General features: G+C 43.6%; 1 protein-coding gene across 2 annotated transcripts in view; it reads left to right on the plus strand.

Annotated features, from left to right (window-relative positions):
• LOC137428701 (E3 ubiquitin-protein ligase TRIM33) overlaps nt 1-22,994 on the plus strand; it is a 182,793-nt gene that overhangs the window by 114,912 nt on the left and 44,887 nt on the right. For both annotated transcript variants that reach the window (XM_068118606.2, XM_068118614.2), the window contains exons 8-9: nt 9,484-9,601; nt 12,309-12,778. In XM_068118606.2, the coding sequence (XP_067974707.2) occupies nt 9,484-9,601; nt 12,309-12,778 (588 nt within the window). The remainder of the gene's footprint in view (nt 1-9,483; nt 9,602-12,308; nt 12,779-22,994) is intronic.

Genomic DNA, 22,994 nt, shown 5'->3' on the forward strand with positions numbered 1-22,994 from the left:
TCGCTGCACAGCTGCACCGATCGGACTCGGTGACCTCGGACAAAGACCTTTTATAAGGACATGGGTTGAATCCCTGCTTGAGAGAATGCCAACCCCTTCCCTGCCATCACAGTCGTCTCTGCAACCTCACAATCCCACGACATATGCGGAAAGGACGACCCAAAACCAATTATCTTCTTTTTGATTCGTATATAAACATCATTAAAAGTAATTAATGACCTCGGCCATAGTTCAAACGACGCGAGTTTAATCTCTACATGAGAGAATTCCACATAGCTATATGGGCGGTGTATAAGCTAACAGTTCGCTGTCTCCATCGATCTTGCCAAGGCTGTAACACTTTAAAAAAAAAATAACCACCTTTAGAGGCCATTTTTCCCCGCGAAGCGGGGGTTGGCCTTTTTCGGGAACCGTGGTTGTTGTTGTTTTTTTGGTCCCCTTTTTGAAACAATGTTTTACGGCCGGATGCCCTTCCTGACGCCAACCCTTTTTGCCGCCTTTAACGACAAACAGGGAATTACCAGTGAACTGGTACTCAATTAGCCGACCTCAGAAGGATGACAGGCTGAGTCAACCCCCCTGGCGTTAATTCAGCGATTGACCGGGATTCGAACCCAGGATCCTAAGCCGGCACCCTAGCCGCTAGCCCAACACCAGGGTAACACTTATAATACAAGGCTGTAACACTTATCGGCTCAAAATCCTTTTAACTATTGACTCGGTAGTTTTTGCGATGAAGTAAACACGTATGGGGAGTACATACTAGAGTCCCTGTATAGAGAGTTGCGACATGAAGAGTCCGAAAAAAATTGGTCACGTGGTCTGTGGACGCCATGTTGTTTCCTGTCCGATCTTCGCGTGTTTCTGGCCTTGCATTGAATACATACGAGGAACGCTCTATTTTATTGTCTGGCTTTGTTTGTCGTCTTTAATAATACTTAATAATGTGAGTATTGTCTTTAATACTCGCACTCATTCTAATGATGCCAAATACTTAAGATCACATGCTGATAAGACTCTCCTTGTCTGTAATATAACTCGTATGCCATACGGGGACAAAGCCTTTTGCAACTCAGTACCTGCCCTCTGGAACAAATTACCTATAACTATTCGGACCTCACAAAACATAAAAACTTTCAAATCAAAACTCAAAACACATTTATTTCCAAAGTAACTTAATTTAGTCAGGGCCCTTAGGGATATTTTGGTTCAAATTCTTCCAAAAGCATCAAATTTGGCGCAGATGTTGCCCATGCCATACTCTTTCGATTTTTGACGGGCGCCAAGGGCGGTATGATCCGGGGACCATACCGGTCCATCCCGCCATGTCACCTGACCTATGACGTCATAATTAGGATATGCATCCAATCACATGGCGTACTATAAGTGGTCAAAGTTCAAAATGAATCGATCGAAAAATGAAGGCAGGGATCCATTTTTAAGGTTTTCATAAAATCCAATATGGCCGCCAGGTCACATGACCTATGACGTCATATTTATGACATGTATACAATCATGTATACATGAACCCGGATCATGATCGCACAAAAATTAAACACAAGGATATGGCATACAGTTCATAAAACATCAAAATCCGTACCTTTGTAATTAGACTGATGAACTGCATATGCCTGAAAATTAGGAAATAGACATGTAAATATTTCCTCTAATTGTCAAAAATAAGGTCAGAGTTTGATTACCCAACCCAGAAACATAAAATGGTGAACCTCGCGTAAATCTTGACAAAAAACTCAAAAACCGACATGTTTGACTCAAAAATGACCTTTAAGATGACCTTGAGGGTTGACCTTGACCTCAAATCATCAAAATAACATCATAATTGGATTCCTCGACCTCGAAAACCCCTGAAAAGTGGTATCGTACATGATTCCAACCCTTTTGGTTATTTAACTGATTTTCCTCTAATCCGGGTGGCGGCCATTTAGTATTTCGCCAATATGGGGCCCCCGGGGGGGGGGGGGTGAGGCGCCCGTCAAAAATCGAAAGAGTATGGCATGGGCAACATCTGGGCCAAATTTGGTGCTTTTGGAAGAATTTGAACCAAACGGCCCCAAAATATCCCTAAGGGCCCTGACTAATTGTATTTTTTGAAAAGTAGCTTTAAGTCGTATTCTTCTAAGATTGTGTAATGTAAGTTGTAGTCTTCAAGATATGTTGTAAAGCGCTTTGTTCATTTCATGCTAAGGCGCTATATAAATAGTTATTATTATTATGTACATCTATCTATAATTCCAGTAATCTCTGTCTGTCTGTCTGTACGTTTGTTTGTTTGTCTGTGACCGCTGTTTCTCGACAACCACGGGTCCGATATACTTTTAACTTGCCAGGTATATTGCTGGGGACCCGAGGATGTGCCTTTTCAAGGTTTCATATTAATCGGACACTTACTTACCGAGCTATGTACAAAAAACGATTCAACCAATCAGAGAGCAGCGAACGATCGCGTGTGCCGAACGTGGCGGGCACACTCTGCCTCGGATGGCACATTTGAGAGCGTATTCATTTATTTCACGTTTGCAAACTATGTTGGCGTTAAACTATGTTTTACAACTAATAAAAACGAATTTGCGATTCATTCGCTTTCCTGCGCGTTTGTGTACGCGATGGCGATTTCTTTACCAAACTCCGGAAGCCGTTCGCTTTGGACCAAACCATTGCATGTAAATAGAGGGGGGGGATTGTCACCACTCGCAAGCCGTTCGCTTTGGACCAAACCATTTCATGTAAATAGAGGGGGGGGATATAATTTTAGATATAGATATAGTACGGGCATGCCCTAGTGTATGTAATTTGGAATAGTTTAGATGTACACCATACAACTAATTGTACATTGCTGTGACAAACGGGTATGTTTTACATGCATACTCTTCCATTGCAAGTCTGGATTACAATTTCTGGGCCTTTTATATAATTACAATTTAATTGTGCATATGTATTTCTCCCGGTGCGCCTACATGAAAAGTTAAATTGCTTTTTAATTTTCATATTTAAAATCAACATTTCTGTCATTTGTCAAGATGGTTTTAAGGCAATCTTGTTATAATAATAGTAATTTATGTAGCGTAAATTGCAGGAGCCTCTAAACGCTTAGAAAAGAGAAGAAAGCCAACGAGATGAATATACAAATACAAATTATACAAGAAGAAAACCTAAGATATAATCAGATATAGGCATTTTCAAATAAATGAGTCTTTAACAGAGATTTGAAAATGTTCACATTGTCGGCTTTGTGTGCATGCATGCTAGTCAAGAAAGTAAGACACAAGAAAGCAAGGTAGTCCAGAAAATGATAGGCACTTCCTGTCCCCTCTTTCCCTTTTATTCCTTTTCCCCCTCTCCTCCCCACATAAAACTACATTTCTGAACAAAGATTATTGCAATAAACAAAATCCGATTCTTATCTTGGACTAAGAGAAAATCATATCAAAAGCGAGGGGCACGGTGCAAATCACAAATTACACAATGTAGGCACTCAAATTTTGTACTAGGTTACGCACAATGTATACACACTAGCGGGCAGTGCACTAGTGCGTGGTGCAAACAATGGAAACAAAATGGCTTCTAATTCCGGGTTGTCGTAACTCTCTCTATACAGGGACTCTAGTACATACGACATAGCGATTGTGAATGTGACAGCTCTGAGGCATCTTTCGCTTCGCATCTAAGTATTCATTACATTTATTCATTACATTCATTCATTCATTTAATGATCATTACGCTCATTCTTACGCTCATTAAACGTTCATTAAACAATTACGAAAATAAAAACGAAAAACATTACAAAATTACGTTCACACCGTCACATCAAACACAACCGTGAACACAAACATCGTCACAACATCGTCACAATGAAAACATCGTCGCAAATGTTACGTTACGTAATTCAAACCGTGAACATTGGAGAGCCCATTGTCCAAATTTGAAACGATGGAATAATATTTACCCATATGAACAGTGATATGGCTTTTATTGAAATTCTACAAATACTGTTTAGATTTTGATGATTTGCGTGTGATATGATTTAACGGATGTTTATATAAATCATTTAAAATAAAAAAAGCCTTCAATTTCTGATATTTTGCCTTTTCATTTGGGCCTCTCAATTGAAGCCCCGCCCGTAGGGGGATAGTGAGGAAGAAGAGGAGTAATCGGTTACGCGCTCTCGGTGGGAATCAGTAGACACCACGTGGTGATACGGGTTTTGTGAAGCCACGCCACGTGGCTTCAGATTCACCACGGACCCACGATCGATGTTTCTATACGTGAGCGTACCCGTTTGTTTGTGTTTGTGTTTGTGAAGTTTTGCATGGAAGTCCTTCACGAACTTGCTGTCCATGTCTGACGTGCGACTGAGGGTGCTACAGGAATGTGGAATTTATTGGTTTCATGCTTTAGCATTCGCCGTGTCTGCATTGCCTGTTTGCTTCTGGCCTCCCACCCTCTTTCTATCACGGGTATCTTATGAGTAATGGCAATTGTAAATTAGCAAAGATGTAACCAGTCACCTTCAAAATCACACACAAAGTTAATTGGCCTCCACCTGTGTTAAATTGTGGTGATTGATTATTTCAGAATAAAATCAGCTGTTCCTATAGGTTTCCTCTGCTGTGTGGTACATTTCACAGCAAAGACTCATCCATGAGCACCAAGGAGCTTTCAAAAGACCTCCGGGATAAAGTTGTGGAAAGGCACAGATCAGGAGATGCGTATGAAAATATTTCAATGGCCTTGAATATCCCTTGGACCACAGTCAAGACTCTAGTTAAGAAGTGGAAGGCATATGGTCCCACCAAGACCCTGCCCTAGATCAAGCCATCCCTCCAAACTGGACGATCAAACAAGGAAGAGACTGATCAGAGAGGCCACCAAGAGGCCAATGGCAACTTTGAAAGAGCTACAGGCCTTTACGGAAAAGACTGGTCACTGTGTGCATGTGACAACAATATCCAAAGCACTCCACAAGTCTGGCCTGTACGTTATGGTGGCAAGAAGGAAGCCATTACTCAAAACATCCCACATTGAGTCTTGTTTGAGGTATGCAAAAAACCACTCCGGAGATTCTGAAGCCATGTGGCCAAAATTTTTGTGGTCTGACAAAACCAAGATGGAACGTTTTGGCCTAAATGCCATGTTTGGCACAAACCCAACACAGCACATCACCCAAAGAACACCATCCCTACTGTGAAGAATGGTGGTGGCAGCACCATATTATGGCGATTGTTTCCCATCAGCAGGGACTGTGGCACTTGTCAGGATATAAGGGAAAATGGATGGAGCAAAATTCAGAAAATTCCTAGAGGAAAACCTGTTGCCCTCTGCAAGAAAGCTGAAATTGGGACGGAAGTTCACCTTTCATCATGGCAATGACCTGAAGCACACAGCCAAGGCTACACTGGAGTGGATAAGGAACAAAAAGATAAATGTCCTTGAGTGGCCCAGTCAGATTCCCGACCTAAATCCAATCGAAAATCTGTGGCATGACTTTAAGATTGCTGTCCATCAACGCTCCCCACGGAAGCTTGACTGGGCTTGAACAGTTTTGTACAGAAGAATGGGCAAATACTGCCCGATCAAGGTGTGCAAAGTTGGTAGAGACCTATCGCAACAGACTCACAGCTGTAATTACTGCAAAAGGTGCTTCCACCAAGTATTAACTCAGGGGGGATGGACACTTATCCAACCAAAATAATCTAGTTTTGTAATTTTGATTAATCTTCTGAAAATGTTAGAATTTGTTTTTCACTTGGAGGTTGTGGTTTACGATGTGTAAAAAAAAGGTGGGAAAAGTCTGATTTAATACAATATAATTCCAGACTATAAGACAACAGAAGGGGAAATTTTTTTAAACAGGTGTAGACTTTCTATGGGCACTGTAAGCTTTAAATACAATTTCTGGGCACTGGACAGATTGCAAATTGTGTTGCAGGATCTTTTGACATTTCTCAGAATTTGTGTTTTGGATAGGGTAATGTGATTTCCCCGGATTCTCTCAGCTGCTTCCCTAGCTCCCTCTACCTTCCTCACTACCCTCCCCTTCTTCCTTCCTCCCTACTCTATTTTCTTCCTTCCTCCTTACCCTCCTTTCTTCCTTCCTCCATACCCTCCCTTTATCCTTCCTCTCTACTCTTTTCACCCTTCCTCTCTACTCTCCTTTTTTCCTTCCTCTCTACCCTCCTTTTTGTCCCCCGTCGCTCAGCGGAGCGAAAGGGGGACTATGGCTTTCCCCTCCGTCCGTGTGTCCGTCCGTCCGTCCGTGCGTGCGTGCGGGCGTGCGTGCTTGCGTAAGCGAAGGACCGCATTCGAATTTGGTGTGTGGGTGCAACCCACGTCAAAATCCAAGATGGCCGCCGCCATGTATGTCTGATGCCATGTATGTCTGAACCTTGTAACCTGCATATCTTGAAAAATAAGCGAAGTACCAACTTCTAATCTGGTATGTGGGTGTATCTAGGCATAAGGAAGAACACAATTGAAAATTGGGGCGCCATGTCAAAATCCAAGATGGCCGCCGCCATGTATGTCTGAACCTTGTGAGATGAATATCTTGAAAAATAAGCGAAGTACCAACTTCTAATTTGGTGTGTGGGTGTATCTCGGCATAAGGACGAAAGCTATTGAAAATTGGGTCGCCACGTCAAAATCCAAGATGGCCGCCACCATATATATGTCTGAAACTTGAGCGAAATATCTCGAAAAATAAGCGAAGTACCAACGTCTAATCTGGTGTGTGGGTGTATCAAGGCACAAGGAAGAACGCTGTTTAAAATCGGGTCGCCACGTCAAAAGCCAAGATGGCCGCCGCCATGTATGCCTGAAACTTGTGAGATGAATATCTTGAAAAATAAGCAAAGTACCAACTTCTAATTTGGTGTGTGGGTGTATCTCGGCATAAGGAAGAAGGCTATTGAAAATTGGGTCGCCACGTCAAAATCCAAGATGGCCGCCACCATATATATGTCTGAACCTTGTGAGCGAAATATCTTGAAAAATAAGCGAAGTACCAACTACTAATCTGGTGTGTGGGTGTATCTAGGCACAAGCAAGAACGCTGTTTAAAATTGGGTCGCCATGTCAAAATCCAAGATGGCCGCCGCCATGTATGTCTGATGCCATGTATGTCTGAACCTTGTAACCTGCATATCTTGAAAAATAAGCGAAGTACCAACTTCTAATCTGGTGTGTGGGTGTATCTAGGCATAAGGAAGAACGCTATTGAAAATTGCGTCGCCACGTCAAAATCCAAGATGGCCACCGCCATGTATGTCTGAACCTTGTGAGATGAATATCTTGAAAAATAAGCGAAGTACCAACTTCTAATCTGGTGTCTGGGTGTATCTCGGCATAAGGACGAACGCTATTGAAAATTGGGTCGCCACGTCAAAATCCAAGATGGCCGCCACGATGTATGTCCGACACTTGTGAGATGAATATCTTGAAAAATAAGCGAAGTACCAACTTCTAATTTGGTGTGTGGGTGTATCTCGTCATAAGGAAGAAGGCTATTGAAAATTGGGTCGCCACGTCAAAATCCAAGATGGCCGCCACCATATATATGTCTGACCCTGTGAGCGAAATATCTTGAAAAATAAGCGAAGTACCAACTTCTAATCTTGTGTGTGGGTGTATCTAGGCATAAGGAAGAACGCTATTGAAAATTGGGTCGCCACGTCAAAATCCAAGATGGCCACCACCATATATATGTCTGAACCTTGAGATGAATATCTTGAAAAATAAGCGAAGTACCAACTTCTAATTTGGTGTGTGGGTGTATCTCGCCATAAGGAAGAACGCTATTGAAAATTGGGTTGCCACGTCAAAATCCAAGATGGCCGCCACCATATATATGTCTGAACCTTGTGAGCGAAATATCTCGAAAAATAAGCGACGTACCAACTTCTAATCTGGTGTGTGGGTGTATCTAGGCACACGGAAGAACGCTGTTTAAAATTGGGTCGCCACGTCAAAATCCAAGATGGCCGCCGCCATGTATGTCTGAATCTTGTGAGAAGAATATCTTGAAAGATAAGCGAAGTACCGACTTCTAATTTGGTGTGTGGGTGTATCTCGGCATAAGGAAGACTGCTATTGTAAAGTGGGTCGCCACGTCAAAATCCAGGATGGCCGCCACCATATATATGTCTGAACCTTGTGAGCGAAATATCTTGAAAAATAAGCGAAGTACCTTCTGGTGTGTGGGTGTATCTAGGCATAAGGAAGAACGCTATTGAAAATTGGGTCGCCACGTCAAAATCCAAGATGGCCACCTCCATGTTTGTCTGACCCTTGTGAGCGAAATATCATATCATAGCATGTTTTCTGCGTGTTCCACTTTGTCAACTCACATCACTTCCCCGACGGGGGACCTAGGCGTAACGCTTGTTTCCTTTCTCTCTACTCTCCTTTTTTCCTTCCTCTACTCTGCTTTCTTCCTTCCTCTCTACTCTCATTTTTTCCTTCCTCTCTAATCTGCTTTCCTCCTTCCTCTCTACTCTGCTTTCTTCCTTCCTCTCTACTCTGCTCTCTTCCTTCGTCTCTACTCTGATTTCTTGCTTCCTCTCTACCCTGATTTCTTTCTTCCCCCTAACTTGTTGTCTCCTTTACCCCTTCATCCCTGTTCTCCTTCTCTCCTTCCTTCATTTCCCCTTCTCCTTCTGTTCTCCCTTTTTTTCCTTTTCCACTTCCCCATCTCTCATTCCTTCCTGTTTCACCATCTCCCATTCCTTGCTTTATTCATCCTGCTCCACTCTTACCCGACCCCCAAAGCCCTTTCCTTTTATACCCTCTTTAGATTATCTTACAATGTGGGTGCCATATCTCTTAATTAACTCAACTGGACTACCGTCCAGTTGAGTTCATTACATACTGATCCCTCTGTCGTCGTCGTCTGTCGTCTGTCGCCTGTCGTCCGTTAACTTTTTGACGTTAACACTCCAGCGTCCACAAATATCAACCGATTCTGATCAAACTTGACATGCAGCATCCTTACCCCAAGGACCAGTTTGGTATTACATTTCAGCCCGATCCGTTGAAAAATGGCGGACTTAGCCGACCATTTTGTTTTTGGTCATGAAAACGATGTTAACACTCTAGCGTCCACAAATATTAACAGATTTTGATCAAACTTAGAATGTTTAACCCTTACCACACAAGGTAGGTTGCTATTGCATTCCAACCCGATCCGTCACAAAATGGCCACCATAAGCCGCCATATTGTTTTCAGCTCCGAAACGACGTTAAGACTTTAACGTCCACAAATATTTTATGGATTTTGATCAAACTTGGTGTGTGAAGTTGTCCAGTCAGTTCAGTTGAGTTCTGCTTCCCTGGAAGCTCTAGTTTTTACTTATTTCTTTATACATTCAATTAATAGAAAGAAAAAAAAATCTTCCATTGGTCTTTTCATTTTTACGATTTTTATACTTGCTGCTGTGCTCTTTTGCCATGTTCCTTGGGTGTGTGCAGATCACATATCAATTGCGTAATGTGTTGCGTGTGCGATGTGACCCAGCACCTGTTACCAGCAGTGGCATTCGCTTCCACTGTGACCCTTCATACTGGGCTAAGAACGTCATCAACTTGGGTATGAGCCATGAGATAAACAAGCCAGTGTAAACCAATCGGTGCACGTGCATTTATGAAAGTGAAGTCGGTGGCTTGGTGTGGAAGTATTCACCTTTTTATTTCAAAGCTTTAGGTCATTCTTGGTGAGATTGTGGTTTGGGAATCATGTCCTGACAGGTTGATGTCATGCACTTTACCTTTCAGTCTTGTCTGGGCTTGATTTTCAAGCTGACTTGTAAACGATCAAATTGCTGCTTTGCAAGTAGGGATTGCATGATGAAGTGCGCCATTCCACAGGTGGACTTCAAGTTGGCGATTCATCTGCTAGCTTTAGTGGACAGAAAAGATCCCATGGTTTCTTTTGGGAAAAGTCGACGAGTTATCACAAGCACCTTGAACAAATTCCAAATTGTTGCTCAAATAAATTCAGGTCGAACATCGGTCCCGGCAAGGCGGTTCCTGAAAGACCGGCTAAAATCTTCCTCGGTCGACTCCACAAGAAGGATCAGTGAATTGTGGCCATTAAGAGTAGTAGGAGGAGGAGGTTGTGCAAATAATAAATGGAAAAGTGTTTCCATTAAATACCTGAGCTGTAACCACGAGGTAATGGAGGAAGGAATATGATTGGACACACACAAGGATGCATTTCAACAAGCAAGAAGATAAAAGTGTGGGTGACATTTTATTGTAAAAATTAACAATAATATTGAAAATGTAATTTTACCAAAGTAATTTTTTGAATGAATTTGTATATTATTGCTACTCATGGCCTTCCGGGATAGCTTTTTGGGCAACGTTTGGACTTTAATCGTTGATAATTTGCATATAGTAGCAATGTTCATCACATCACATTGCATTGTTCATCATTGCTACTCCATGCACTCGCCTTTCATTTGTCTCTCCTGGGTTAGAATCTTGCCCCAGCTGTAAAAACTAACTGTGTCAGAAAATTGTTTTGCATGCAGTGAAAAAGTATTAATGTGTGTCATTCATTGGAACGTTGCCCCCCAAAAACGTCCTTCCAAAACATCATTCCAAGTGAAGTGTTCAAGGTTTGTGTTTCACTGTCGCCTCCTCATCGGGCGTTAAGCCGACGGACCATCCACCAGCACTGGTTGTTGGTGGACGTTAAAAATCGCCTGGCTTCGTCACGTTGAGGCGGGTTATCACGAGCCCATGTCCAAATTCCGTAATTCTGCTCTTACATATAGGTGCGCTGCTTCAGCAGCATAGCCATACTCCCAGCAATTAATCAAACCAACAGGCATGTGCTACACACGAATGAATGAATTAATTACTACTAATAAAAACATCGGAATTGTCATTTTGCTGGCTTTTCCTTTTTAAGGCAGGAACACCATAAAACCAAGACATTTAGAGGGTCATAACGGGTGCAAGTGTGTAGAAACCTACCACTTGCCTTTTAAAATTTACTTCAACTGTAGATGAGCATTTAATGCTTATCACAATCTTCTTGGGAAGAGTGATTTGATGCTCATTATAATCTTCTTGGAAAGAGTGATAACATTTCCTTATTAGTCCCCTACCGGTGAACACCGGAGGGGACTATAGGTTTGCACGCCGTCCCTCCGTCTGTCAGTCTGTCAGTCTGTCAGTCCGTCAGTCCGTCACGCAAAGAACAGCTTTCCAGACTTTTTTTTTTCTAAACGCTTAATGTTAATGATTTCAAACTTGGCACATGGTTTCTTCATGATAAGTTACAGATCAAGTTCGAACTTCACGACGTTTCGATCATTTTTGACAAAGTTATGGCACTTTGAACTTTGGGAATTCTGATGATCCTTTAATAACTCAGTGCCATTTTAAGTTTTAATTTCCTTTAAAAACGATTTTCTCTGCAATAATAGGACCGATTGAGATCAAATTTTCACCGTAGGGGGGACTCGGTCTGTAGAATATTTTAATGGTAATTATGACGTCACAGGTCACGTGGTTCGGCCGCCATATTGTTTTTCATGAAAACACGAAAACCCCTTTTTCTCTGCAACGGCTGAACAGATCGAGGCTAAACTTTGCAAGCAGAATCGCATACCCATGACGAACAAAAAAGTCCGCGAGCATGACGTCATGCGTCACATGGTTTCAGAGCTATGACGTTTTTAAGCATGAACCTTTAAAACCGAGCTCCTCCCTCATTTTTGATCCAATCGAGAGGAAACTTCACAGATCTGTTCAGCATGTCAGTCTACTAAAATGTCCTTTTGGAATTTGCGATAGGGCACGTGGCTTGGCAGATATCGTTAATTAAACAAAAATATTTTTAAAATGGATATCTCTTGAATCGCTAGTACCTCAGACTGTGAGTTGGTAATTATATAATTCACACAGTGCAATATGTGCAGGCCGCTCCATGGAGCGACCTTGCGGGCTTATCAACGAGGCGAGGCGTGACACACATGTGTCTCAGCATACCTCAGATCAAGTTTGAAAACCAGCATCAACTGTGCATAAATTTGCATATTCGATCATTTTTGACAAAGTTATGGCACTTTGAACTTTGTTCGGGGACATGTATTGCAGCGCAATACTCAGAATGCTTGTTTCAATTGGGTTGATGTGGGTGGAAGCAGTAATTATACCCCAACTCCCCCGGCATCTTGCCACTTGTTTATGTCATTTAATTATTGCTTTTGGTAATATGTGCTTACTTATCTGACATTATTTTCTTCTGTCTTTCTTAACCCAAATCATTGCTTGCATTCCAGGAACCTTGCTTGTTGAAACACCACCACCATCCCAACAGGTGGTTGGCTTACCTCATGGTCCCCCTCAATCACATCAGCCCAATACCACAATCAACCACCTTCCTGGGTCTGGTGCCAAGACTGTGGCACAGGGCGGCCAGATTAATTTAGCCCAGCTTCGTTTACAACACCTGCAGCAGCAAGCAATTAAGCAGCAACAATTGAGACTGGCGGGACGAACAGCCAGTGGTGGAAATCCTGGGGAGGCTTCAGTTAGCCAAGGCAGGCATCCGGCTGCAATGGGTCCCCAACGTCGGCTGTCTTCTGGGCCTGGACCAGGTGTCGGCCCAGGTCTCGGCCCAGGTCTCAGCCCAGGTCTCGGCCCAGGTCTCGGCCCGGGTCTCGGCCCGGGTCTCGGCCCGGGTCTCGGCCCAGGTGTTGGCCCAGGTGTTGGTCCAGGTTCAGGACCTGCTGAATTTGCTTCTAAGCAGGTGAGATCCGAAAATAAAAGAAAAATAGCCAACAAATCTTTTGCTGTTATGGCATTCTTTTTTGTATGATTTCACAGTATGAAAATGGTGAAAGGTGAAGGGTGGGAGGGGACATGGGAAATGTCGAGAGCAGAATGTAAAATACTAATTTGGTGAAAGTGGGGTAATGGGGCTACAGTTGGGTACACAGCAAGGGATGAAATTAATGAGAGGAGAGTTAAAATGGGAGGGAACAGTAATTTGCAAATAAGATGTTTGGGTTAGGTAGGGTTAATCAGGAGTAGAAAGGATTGCAGGTAGGAATGAGGGATGAGTGGTGCACCACTATCTTATATGTGCTGGAGGGGAAAGTGCAATTTATCCATCTCCAGAGGCATTTTCACAGACAGGATGAAGGAGTGGAGGTGGGCAAAAATACCTGGATTTTGGGAGTTGAACCAGGAGGTGGATACCTGAAGAACGCTCATGTGACTGAGGTGCTGGGGAGGGTCATAGAGCAGAGGAAGCTGGACCGAAGGAGATGCGGTTTTTAAAAAATGGAGAGGCCACCCATCTGTCTGATTGATGTGTGAGAAACAGGGGAAGTTGGTTCCACAGTCAAGGGAAAAGAGGAACAAATGAATGGAGGTGAGCAGTGAGCCTGGATATTTGGAGCTTAACAAGAAGAGGGTTGTTAAGCTCGCTTATGTGATTTGGCTCAATATGATTTGAGTGTTAAATGCAATCCAATATGGTGGCAATTAAGTTGAGAATTGAACGATAACAAAATTTGAGGTGCATTCAAATATGTTTTTCTTGATTCATAATTCCTAAATGCGTTAACGTGAATTGACCGACCATTAAAAACGTGATTGAAACTGAAACATTTCCCACGTCATTCGGCACGTTGGTCTCCGTGTACGTTATGTATTGTGCCATTGGCGGTGTTTTAGTGCAGGGATTACTTGTACACTCGAAAATGGCCACTTCTGCTTGCACGACCATAGTGTTCTCAAATTTTCTATCTGAAGTGGGGGAGGAAGTGGACTTGTGGACATTCATCGCTAGCTGAATGCAGTGTGTGGACAGTTAACGATGGACATGAAAAATCTTTAGTTGTCTGGGGCAGTGTAAAGAAGGACGTGAAAGCAGTGAAACCGTGCATCATCCCAGACGACCTTGAACAAGCCGTTCACTGAAGCTTCACTACCTGGAAGAATTTGTGATGAGCAACACAGAATACTGGTGCATACAACATAAAATGCTCTTCGCATGGTGGAAGAAATCACCATGGCCACATGCATGTCCATCGTTTCTGTGTCGGCCTATATGGTTTTGCACACTGATCTCAAAATATAAGGGGAAAAGTAGCCCAAAAATATTGTGTTCTTATCTTGTACTACTACATCCTAGTACCTTCTACTCTCCTACCGATGCAGTTCATAATGCTTCTCCTCCTTTCCAACCTCTGCCCCATCTTCCATCACAATTATTTGACATGTCCTCTTTTCCTTAAATCTCCAAAACTTCTTATTCATTCCCTGTTCCTGGCTGACAAGATCAGGGATGCGGAGCCACATCGCACCTCCTGAGTTGCACAAATGATGTTCTCAAACTCTACGCTCAACCAACCTTCGCTCACACTTTGGAGAAATGCTTGACGTGGCTAAATTGAGGTTGTTCCAAAACGTGATCAGACCAGTGGTGCTGGCTCGCTCATGTCCAAAAAAACACCCGGTCCCTGCTCCGGGTGTTCAGTGTGTACCCTCTCTAAAACACTGGCACCCAATATGCTCAAACTTCACAGATCTCTCTATCCAGGTTACTGCAGCTAACCCAGATATTGCATCTCTCATGGAAACATTTCTTTCACAGGATGTTCTGGACTCTTCTTTCACTCTCTCTCCCTGGTTATTATTTTCTCCTCAGCTCTGATGGGCTGAGGTTCCTGGAATTTCTTCTATATTAGACAAATTTAAGTTTGTTATCTTCACAAGTTCATCCCATTATGCATTCTTTCTCCCTTTCTGTGCATAATCCTGACCTTCTTACACATGCTTGTGGTGAGGCCATCACTTGAAAATAACTCATCATTCCTAGAAAACAATCCCTGTTGATGGCAACCTGCAGTCTCTCCGTACATCTCGGAACCATTGTGTATCTGTCCTCTGAAGACCTGGAGCCCAACATCGAGCCCCCTGTGATCTAAATTCTCCAAAGACTGGTGGGAGCTTGCTAGGTATATGGCTGGTACAGATTCCTCTTGCGTTCTTTTCTTCAGGGTGGAGCCATGCCACACACTGCTCGAGAATAAGAAGAGACATTGAACTATGTCCGAACTCAAAAGGCCAAGGTCATAAATCCATCCCTCCCCAAAGCCACCCTTTCCACCATTGAGATATGTCCTTGACAGCTTGTGGACTTCCACAGTGAAAAAGATTCGTACCAGTTCAACTCCTCTTCTACAATGGTCCGAGTGGCGGAAGTGCTCTAACTTTCAGAAACTGTGCTTCAGTTCTATCATTCCCTCTTTCCTCTCGCTTTTAAGGAGCCTTCTTGAATGGGAAACTTTTTCCATCCTGGAAAGTTGGAAACATCACTGATCTATAAGAAAGGTTCCAAAACCGATCTCCTCAACAACAGACCTATTATGCTTTTTCTCTGTCATTAGCAAAATAATGGAGCATCTGATTTCAGGCATCTGATTTCAGGTACCATCTCTCCCTAACTCACTAATCTCTGCCAACCCTTTTGACCTCCGGCCTGGCCATTTCACATTGGAAATATTGCTTATTCGGACAAGAGCAGTGGATGGATTCCGAGAACCACAACCAAGAGGTTATGGCCATCTCTCTGGATATATCTTGAGCCTTTGACACAGCCTGTCATGTAACTTTGATTCCTAAGTTGTCTACCTTTGTTATGCAGGATCCCCTGTTCAAATTTTTCCGATGCCCTCTGAGCAGGAGCAACGGTTTGCCTTTGATGGCTTCCTTTCCCATGGTCTTTCCTTCAGGCAGGATTCCTACAAGACTGCGTGTTCGGACCTAAATCCTTCTTTATCTTTGTCAACGATCAATCTATCTGAGCCTCTTGAAAACCAATGTTAGCATTTTGTCATTGATTACCTCCGCCACCAAAGGTGGATGGAGGTTATGTTGTCATCCCTGTCTGTCTGTTTGTCCATTTGTATGTGAACAAGATATCTCAAAAAGTTGTGGACGGATTCGGACAAAACTTGGTGGAGAGGTTGTGTGTCTGACCAAGACAAATAGATTCGATTTTGGTGAAGATCTGAATATGGATTCGGATATGAGAATTATTTCAATTTTGAAGTCATTCTTCACCATTGGGAGATAGGGCTAAAACCAACATATAACAGGATATCTCAAAAAGTTATGGATGGTAGATTTGGACGAAACTTGTGAGACGGGTTGTGTGTGTGTGACGAGGAAGAATCGATTCAATTTTGGTGAAGATCCGGATCCGGATCCAGCTAGTATAATTTTTTTAAGTGATTCTTCACCATTGAGTGATATGGCCAAAAATGATATATAGCAGCATATCTCAAAGAGTTGTGGACGGATTTGGACGAAATTTGGTGGAGAGGTTGTGTGTGTGAAAAGGACTAATCGTTTCGATTTTGGTGAAGATATGAAAATGGATTCGGCTATAAGAATTATTCAATTTCTAAGTGATTCTTCACCATTGAGAACCACCTTTAGAGGTGCTAATTGAAAATGCTAACATTAAGATTCTTCACCATTGAGAGATCGGGTGAAAAGCGATATACAACAACAACAACATGCATTTTAAGGCCATTTTCCCTGCTAGAGCGGGGGTTAGCCTTGCGGTCCCCATGACAATCTTCTCCATTTTTGCCCTATTTTCTGCATCTCCCCTTGTTATAACCCCCTTGCCCGCATTTCTTCTTCCACCATCTTGAGCCAATTCTTTTTCGGTCTTCCCCGTCCTCGACTTCCTTCTACATTCATTTCCATCACTCTTCTCAACCAGTCACTTTCATCCTTCCTCAACACATGACCAAACCATCTCAACCTGTTTCTCTCCACAGCATCAATCACCAGCTCTATTCCCATCATCTTTCGCAATTCATCATTTGTCTTCCTCTCTCTCAACGATACTCCACACATCCACCGAACCATTCGCATTTCCACCCTTTCCAGCCTTCGTTGCTGCTCTACGTTCATTACCCATGTCTCGCTCCCATAAATCATAACACTTCTCACACATGCAGCATACACCTTTCCCTTCAGCTTCAACGACACTCCCCTCCTCATCAGCACGCCACTCAGTTCCCGAAACTTCTTCCATGCACATCTCACTCGAGCAACCGTTGCCGAGTCTGATCCACCTTCTCCATTCAGCATGTCTCCGAGGTAGCAAAATGTTTTCACACCTTCCAGCTTCACGCCGTCTCCAAGATCCAACTCAACATTTCCTCCATCTGCAGCTCCCTCTGTGCACACCTTACACTTGAATGTAGCTGCCACACTGGTTAATGACCCTCTCAGACCACAACATTTTTGATGAACCCACTCAGCGCACATTGCACATTGAATGGAGTTCACTCCGACACCCTTCCTGCACACAGCACATGGCCACTTCCCAGTTCTTTCCACCTCACCACATGCTTTACCACTTGCCATCACCTTTGTCTTTCCGATATTCACCTTCAGACCTTTTGTCTCCATACATTCCTTCCACTTGTTCGTCTTTTCCTTCAGTCCATCCATACTTTCCGCAATCAACACCAGATCATCTGCATACAACAACTCCCACGGTAAACCCTCCTTTACGTTCTGAGCCTGCACCTCCATCACAGCTACACATAGTAGTGGACTTAGTACTGACCCCTGATGCACTCCCACCTTCACCTCAAACTCACCACTGTTCCCGTCCTTCGTCCTTACAGCTGTGCGCGCTCTTTTGTACATTGCCATCACTACTCTGATCAACCATTCCTCCACTCCTAACTTCCTCAATGCCCATGTCACTACTTCGCGTGGAACCCCATAGAATGCTTTCTCCAGATCAACAAACCCAAGAAACAACTTCTTCCTCTTCTCCATGTACTTCTCCTGCAACTGCCTTACAATAAAAAGCGTGTCTGTCGTTCCACTTCCTGGCATAAATCCAAACTGCATTTCGTCGATCTTCACTTTCTTCCTTATCCTCCTCTCCAACACCCTTTCCAATACCCTTTCCAATACCTTCATTCCATGCTCCAATAACGTTATCGCTCAATACGAGCCACAGTCCAGAGGGTCACCTTTTCCCTTGTATCGAGGGACGAGGGTACTCAGTTCCCAAACCACTGGAATGCGGCCTTCTTTCACCACCAGATTACAGATCTGTCATTCTCTTCACACCCCAACTTCCTCCTGCCTTCAACATATCTCCCACAACTCCTGTCGGCCCTCCCGGTTTTCTACTCTTCATTGCTTTTATCGCTTCCTCAACTTCCTTCTCAGTTATCTTCTCTGCCGGTCCTAAAACTGGGTTACTCTCTATGTTGCCATCCCATTCATTCTCTGCATTCAACAGCATTTCCATATGTCTCTTCCATCTTCCTTTAATTACATCTGGGTCCACAACGATTTGTCCCACTTCATCCTTCAAGCAACTCACCCCCATCACATCACACCTCTCTTTCGCTATCTGCTTTGCAATCCTGAATACCGCACTCTGACCCTCTTCCGAATCCAAGCGTTCTCCGAACATTTTCCTACATGCCTCCTGCGCCTTTGCTACCTCTTTCTTTGCAGCCTTCTTGGCTGCCTTATAATTTTCATGCTCTGCTTTTTCTGCCCCCGTACCCTTCGCCTTCTGCCACTCCTTGAACTTCTTCCTCTTCTCGTCAATCCTCTTTCCAACTTCATCATCCCACCACCATGTTTTGAGTGCCTTTTGTCCATTTTTGGACATCTGGTCCATTTGGACATTTTGGACATTTGGTCCTTTTGTCCATCCACATACCTCACCAACATCCGCCTCACCAAAGACGACTATCTTTCATTGACATCCAACCACTTTCAAGCTCAACCACATCATCCTCTACCCTACTCAGCCTCTCTTTTAATGCCTCCCTTACTGTCACCTCTTTCAACCTCCACACCTTCATTCTCGGTTGGTACTTCACCCGCCGAGCTCTCCTCACACCTTTCACCCTTATGTCGCAGACAACCAAGTGGTGCTGTGAAACAGCCTCCTCCCCCGGGATCACCTTTGTGTCCCAGAGGTGTCCTCTATCTCGCCTACGCACCATCAGGTAGTCAACGGTTGTCGTCGACCCAACAAGCCTATTATCCTCTTTCTGGAACTGAGTATTACAAATCAACAAATCAGCTCCATCAGCAAACTCCAAAATCCTTTCACCTTCTCCATTTCTCACACCATATCTGAAAAGCGATATGCAGGCTTGGCATTTAATATGGAATATATATTTTTTCTTGACTTAGGTTTACTTTCTGAACTCGGTATATCAATCTGGTGAGTTTCTTTTATACTTTGGTGATTTATTTGTTAAAAGAACCATGTCGCTGATTGTCTGTCGCAGCAAGAAGTCAATAACAGGATTATATCACAGGTGGCGTGACAAAATGTACGGACAGGTATATTTGACGATTGGCTTCACAATCGGGTATATAAGGGTTGTTGCGTTCTGTATGAGTGGAAAACAACTGCTGCACGTCTACAAAAGTTATTCCCGCTTCCCCTGGAGATGGTCCGTCTAATCTCGACAATGCTGTTTGTCATTTAGTGGTGGCTTTACGAAATTCCGGCATGAAACAGCGTGCTATTGCTTGGCAGTATGGCATCACTCAAGGTCAGGTGTCAAAGATCTTGAAACGAAATGCTCAGAGGGGTGTCCCTACTCCAATACCGAGGCCAGGACTTCCCCGCAGAACCACAAGGAGGGATGATCGCCAGCTGCACCGGTTATTCCGCAATGGCCGTACCAAGTCAGCTAATCGGCTGAGGGCTGGGTGGCAGCAACTGACAAATGTGCCTGTATCCAGAAGGCTAGTCAACCAACAACTGGTTCAAGCAGGCTATCATGCCAGGCGTCCCCTGAGAAAGCCACGTCTGACCAGACAACACCGCCAGCGCCGATTGCAGTGGGCCAGAGAGCACCGTCAATGGCAGCCAGGACATTGGAATCACGTGATCTTCAGTGACGAGTCTAGATTTCTGGTGTGTCGTCAAGATGGCCGCGTCCGAGTGCACAGACAAGTGCATGAAGCCTACAACAAAGATTGTATAGTGCCAATAGTCCAAGCTGGAGGTGGTGGGGTGACCGTTTGGGCTGTTTTTCTTGCAGGGGGCAAAACTGACCTGGTTGTTCTGAATGGAAACCTGAACCAGTTCAAGCACAGGGCCATTCTGGAAGAAACATTGCTTCCATTTGCTCATGCAGCCTTTCGAGGAAACTTTGTCTTCCAAGATGACAATGCACGGCCTCATCGTGCTCGCATGATCCAACACTTTCTTGCTGACCGTGGTGTAGAGCATATGGAGTGGCCTGCCATGTCCCCGGATATGAATCCGATAGAGAACTTGTGGGCAGAATTAACGCGTCAAATCGACAACTTGGACCAGCAGCCTGCCTCTGTGCGTGAATTGCAGCAGGCTATTGTAACTGCATGGCAAGCGATTCCTGTCCAAACCTTGGCAAATCTCGTGAACAGCATGCCTCGACGTGTACGTGCTCTCCTGAATGCTCGTGGGGGGTTACATGAAGTACTGAACTGTAATTTTACTGTCCGTAATCCCAGTCATAATTTAACTTTTGTTTTTGTTAAAAGATGTTTTGGCTAATGTGCAAAATAAAGAGATTCCTCTGGAAAACGCACAGAAGTTTAACACAGTACTGTCCGTGAATTGAGTTCGATATCAGTTTACATCACTTTCAAGGATCAATTTATTTGCTTCGAAATGTCAAATGTGGTTTTTGTTTCTTTTAAAGGTCACATTAACAAAATCTAGAATAATTTCAACATAATTCCAATGAACTTTTGGTTCTAAGTCATCTTGAAAAGTAAGTTCACCCCCACAAAAAAAATATTCCATATTAAATGCCAAGTCTGTATAACATAATATTTAAAAAAGTTATTGACGAGTTATGAATAAACTTGGTGGACGAGTTGGTTCGGTGACATGAACAAGCCGATTAGATTTTGGTTCAGGTCCAAATCCAAATCCGGCCTATCAGTGGGATACAAAGCGTAAACTGTTCACCATGTGGAGGTATGCTCTCTACTGAGTGCCGTTCTAGTTCCACCCTGTGTAGAAGGATGTATCACTCTATTTAAAGAAAGCCTTAGGAACAGGTGGACTTCAAAAGACTGCTAGATTTTATTTGATGAGTCCACCTGCACTTTTATAACTCAGCCAAGCTGTCATGGGGCCGAAAGCAGTTTAATGAAGATTTTAATTCCACAGCGGCCACCACTGGATCCCTTTTGGACAGATCTGCACTATATGAGCTGTGCATCAGTTACTTGGAATGTTACATTCAACACAGGCAAATCGCACATCCTCACACTGTCTTTCGATGGATCATTCATCAAACGCTCAAATCCATTTCTCACCAGCCACTGGACGAGGTGCAGTCCCAGTAACTCTCTGACCTCACTGGCATTACCATTTGTGGGAGGATCATATTACCAAACTAGTATTAATGGCTTGTCACCATCTAGGTATCTCCATTGAGTTGAGACGTTTGAGCCGCACCAAACTCATCAGGATCATCAAGGTTTTCATACGTAGTTCCATGGAGCATGGCTTGCCACTCTGGCTGGTGCTCCTGCCTTCCACTATGCTACTCTCGAGGCCATCAAAAATGTGGCTCTTCACAGTGTTGGAATCTAAAGACAAGAGGCAGATTCCCAAGGACTGCCATTTCCCATTGGTGGCAAGTTGGTGGGCCTTCTATTTTATACAAGCTTATATGTGGCCTTACTCCTTCTGCCCTCATCTACCTTTACCCTTCCATAGTTAACTAACCAAGGTTGCATGTGTTCCTCAAAACGCTCACCTCACCCTCCCAAAGTTCAGGAATAGCCTTCCTGTGTCCATTGTCTGTCATTGTTTCTGTGCTGCTGATCACCAGCTCATATGTTCAACCATGCACATCCATGATCTCTTCTACATGTAATTCCCATTATTTTCCCATCCTGGCTATTGTTATTCACTTTTGTGTCATTCCTCTTTTTCTCCTTGTGTATGTCCATCATCCCATTTTGGTTGTTTGTAAACATGCTGCTCTTTGTCGTTCGGTCCTTCACACACCTTTGTAACATAAACAAGTCAAACTTTTTTGGATGCTGCGTGCCGAGAATGCTCTCAGATGACTAAAAGGCCACATGATTCTCCATGTCTCAGAACAGGGTGACCATGAATGCTGTGAATTGTGGCCAGTTTGCAAACACCAATGTGACTATGGACGGCACCTGGATGCCTTTCTTCAATCCAGGAAACAAAAGGCAGTCGGCATAATGGAAGGATTCAGATTCATTTCCACCAAATACATTTCCATGCAAGTACGATGGCAGTCATCCGAGAAAATGATAGTCGTCATCTTTTGGGATGCTGGTGGCAACATCCTCACCCATTGGGTTCCAAAATGGCCAACCATTACTGGTAACAATTACTGTGAGGCATTGAGAAAAACAGTCGGTGTCAGCCATGCAAAAGAAACTTCTAATTTACACAGTCAGGGTTTTGCTTCCACCATGATAATTTACCACAGTCAGGATTTCGCTTCCACCATTATAATGGCCCACCACATCAGTCCATTCAATGCAAGAGTTCTTCAAAGAGAAACTTCTGATCCCACAGTCACCATTTTCACTGGTCAAAGCGTCCAGTGTCGTGTTTTTTTCTCTTTCCAAAAATGAAAAACCTCCTTCATGGTTGTACCAGATCAGGGATGATATAAACTATTATGACGGTGGCCTCCACACAACACTGAAGAAAGCTTTGCTGCAGCCTTCACATCATGGATGAACCTATGGCTTCACATCCTCAAGGAGTCAAGCCTCCCGGGCCACCAAATCTCTAGCTACACCTCTGGATGAACAGCTGCCAAAGTGGACCGCACTCCAGGAAGATTATGTTGAGAAGTGAAGTTTGCAAAAAAAACAACTTAATTCTTGCCTTATTCAAATAAATTAGGAGAACATCAAATTTTAACACACTTTGTAAATGAACA

This window comes from Myxine glutinosa, chromosome 1 (assembly GCF_964187855.1).
Source record: "Myxine glutinosa chromosome 1, kmMyxGlut1.1, whole genome shotgun sequence".
NCBI lineage: Eukaryota > Metazoa > Chordata > Myxini > Myxiniformes > Myxinidae > Myxine > Myxine glutinosa.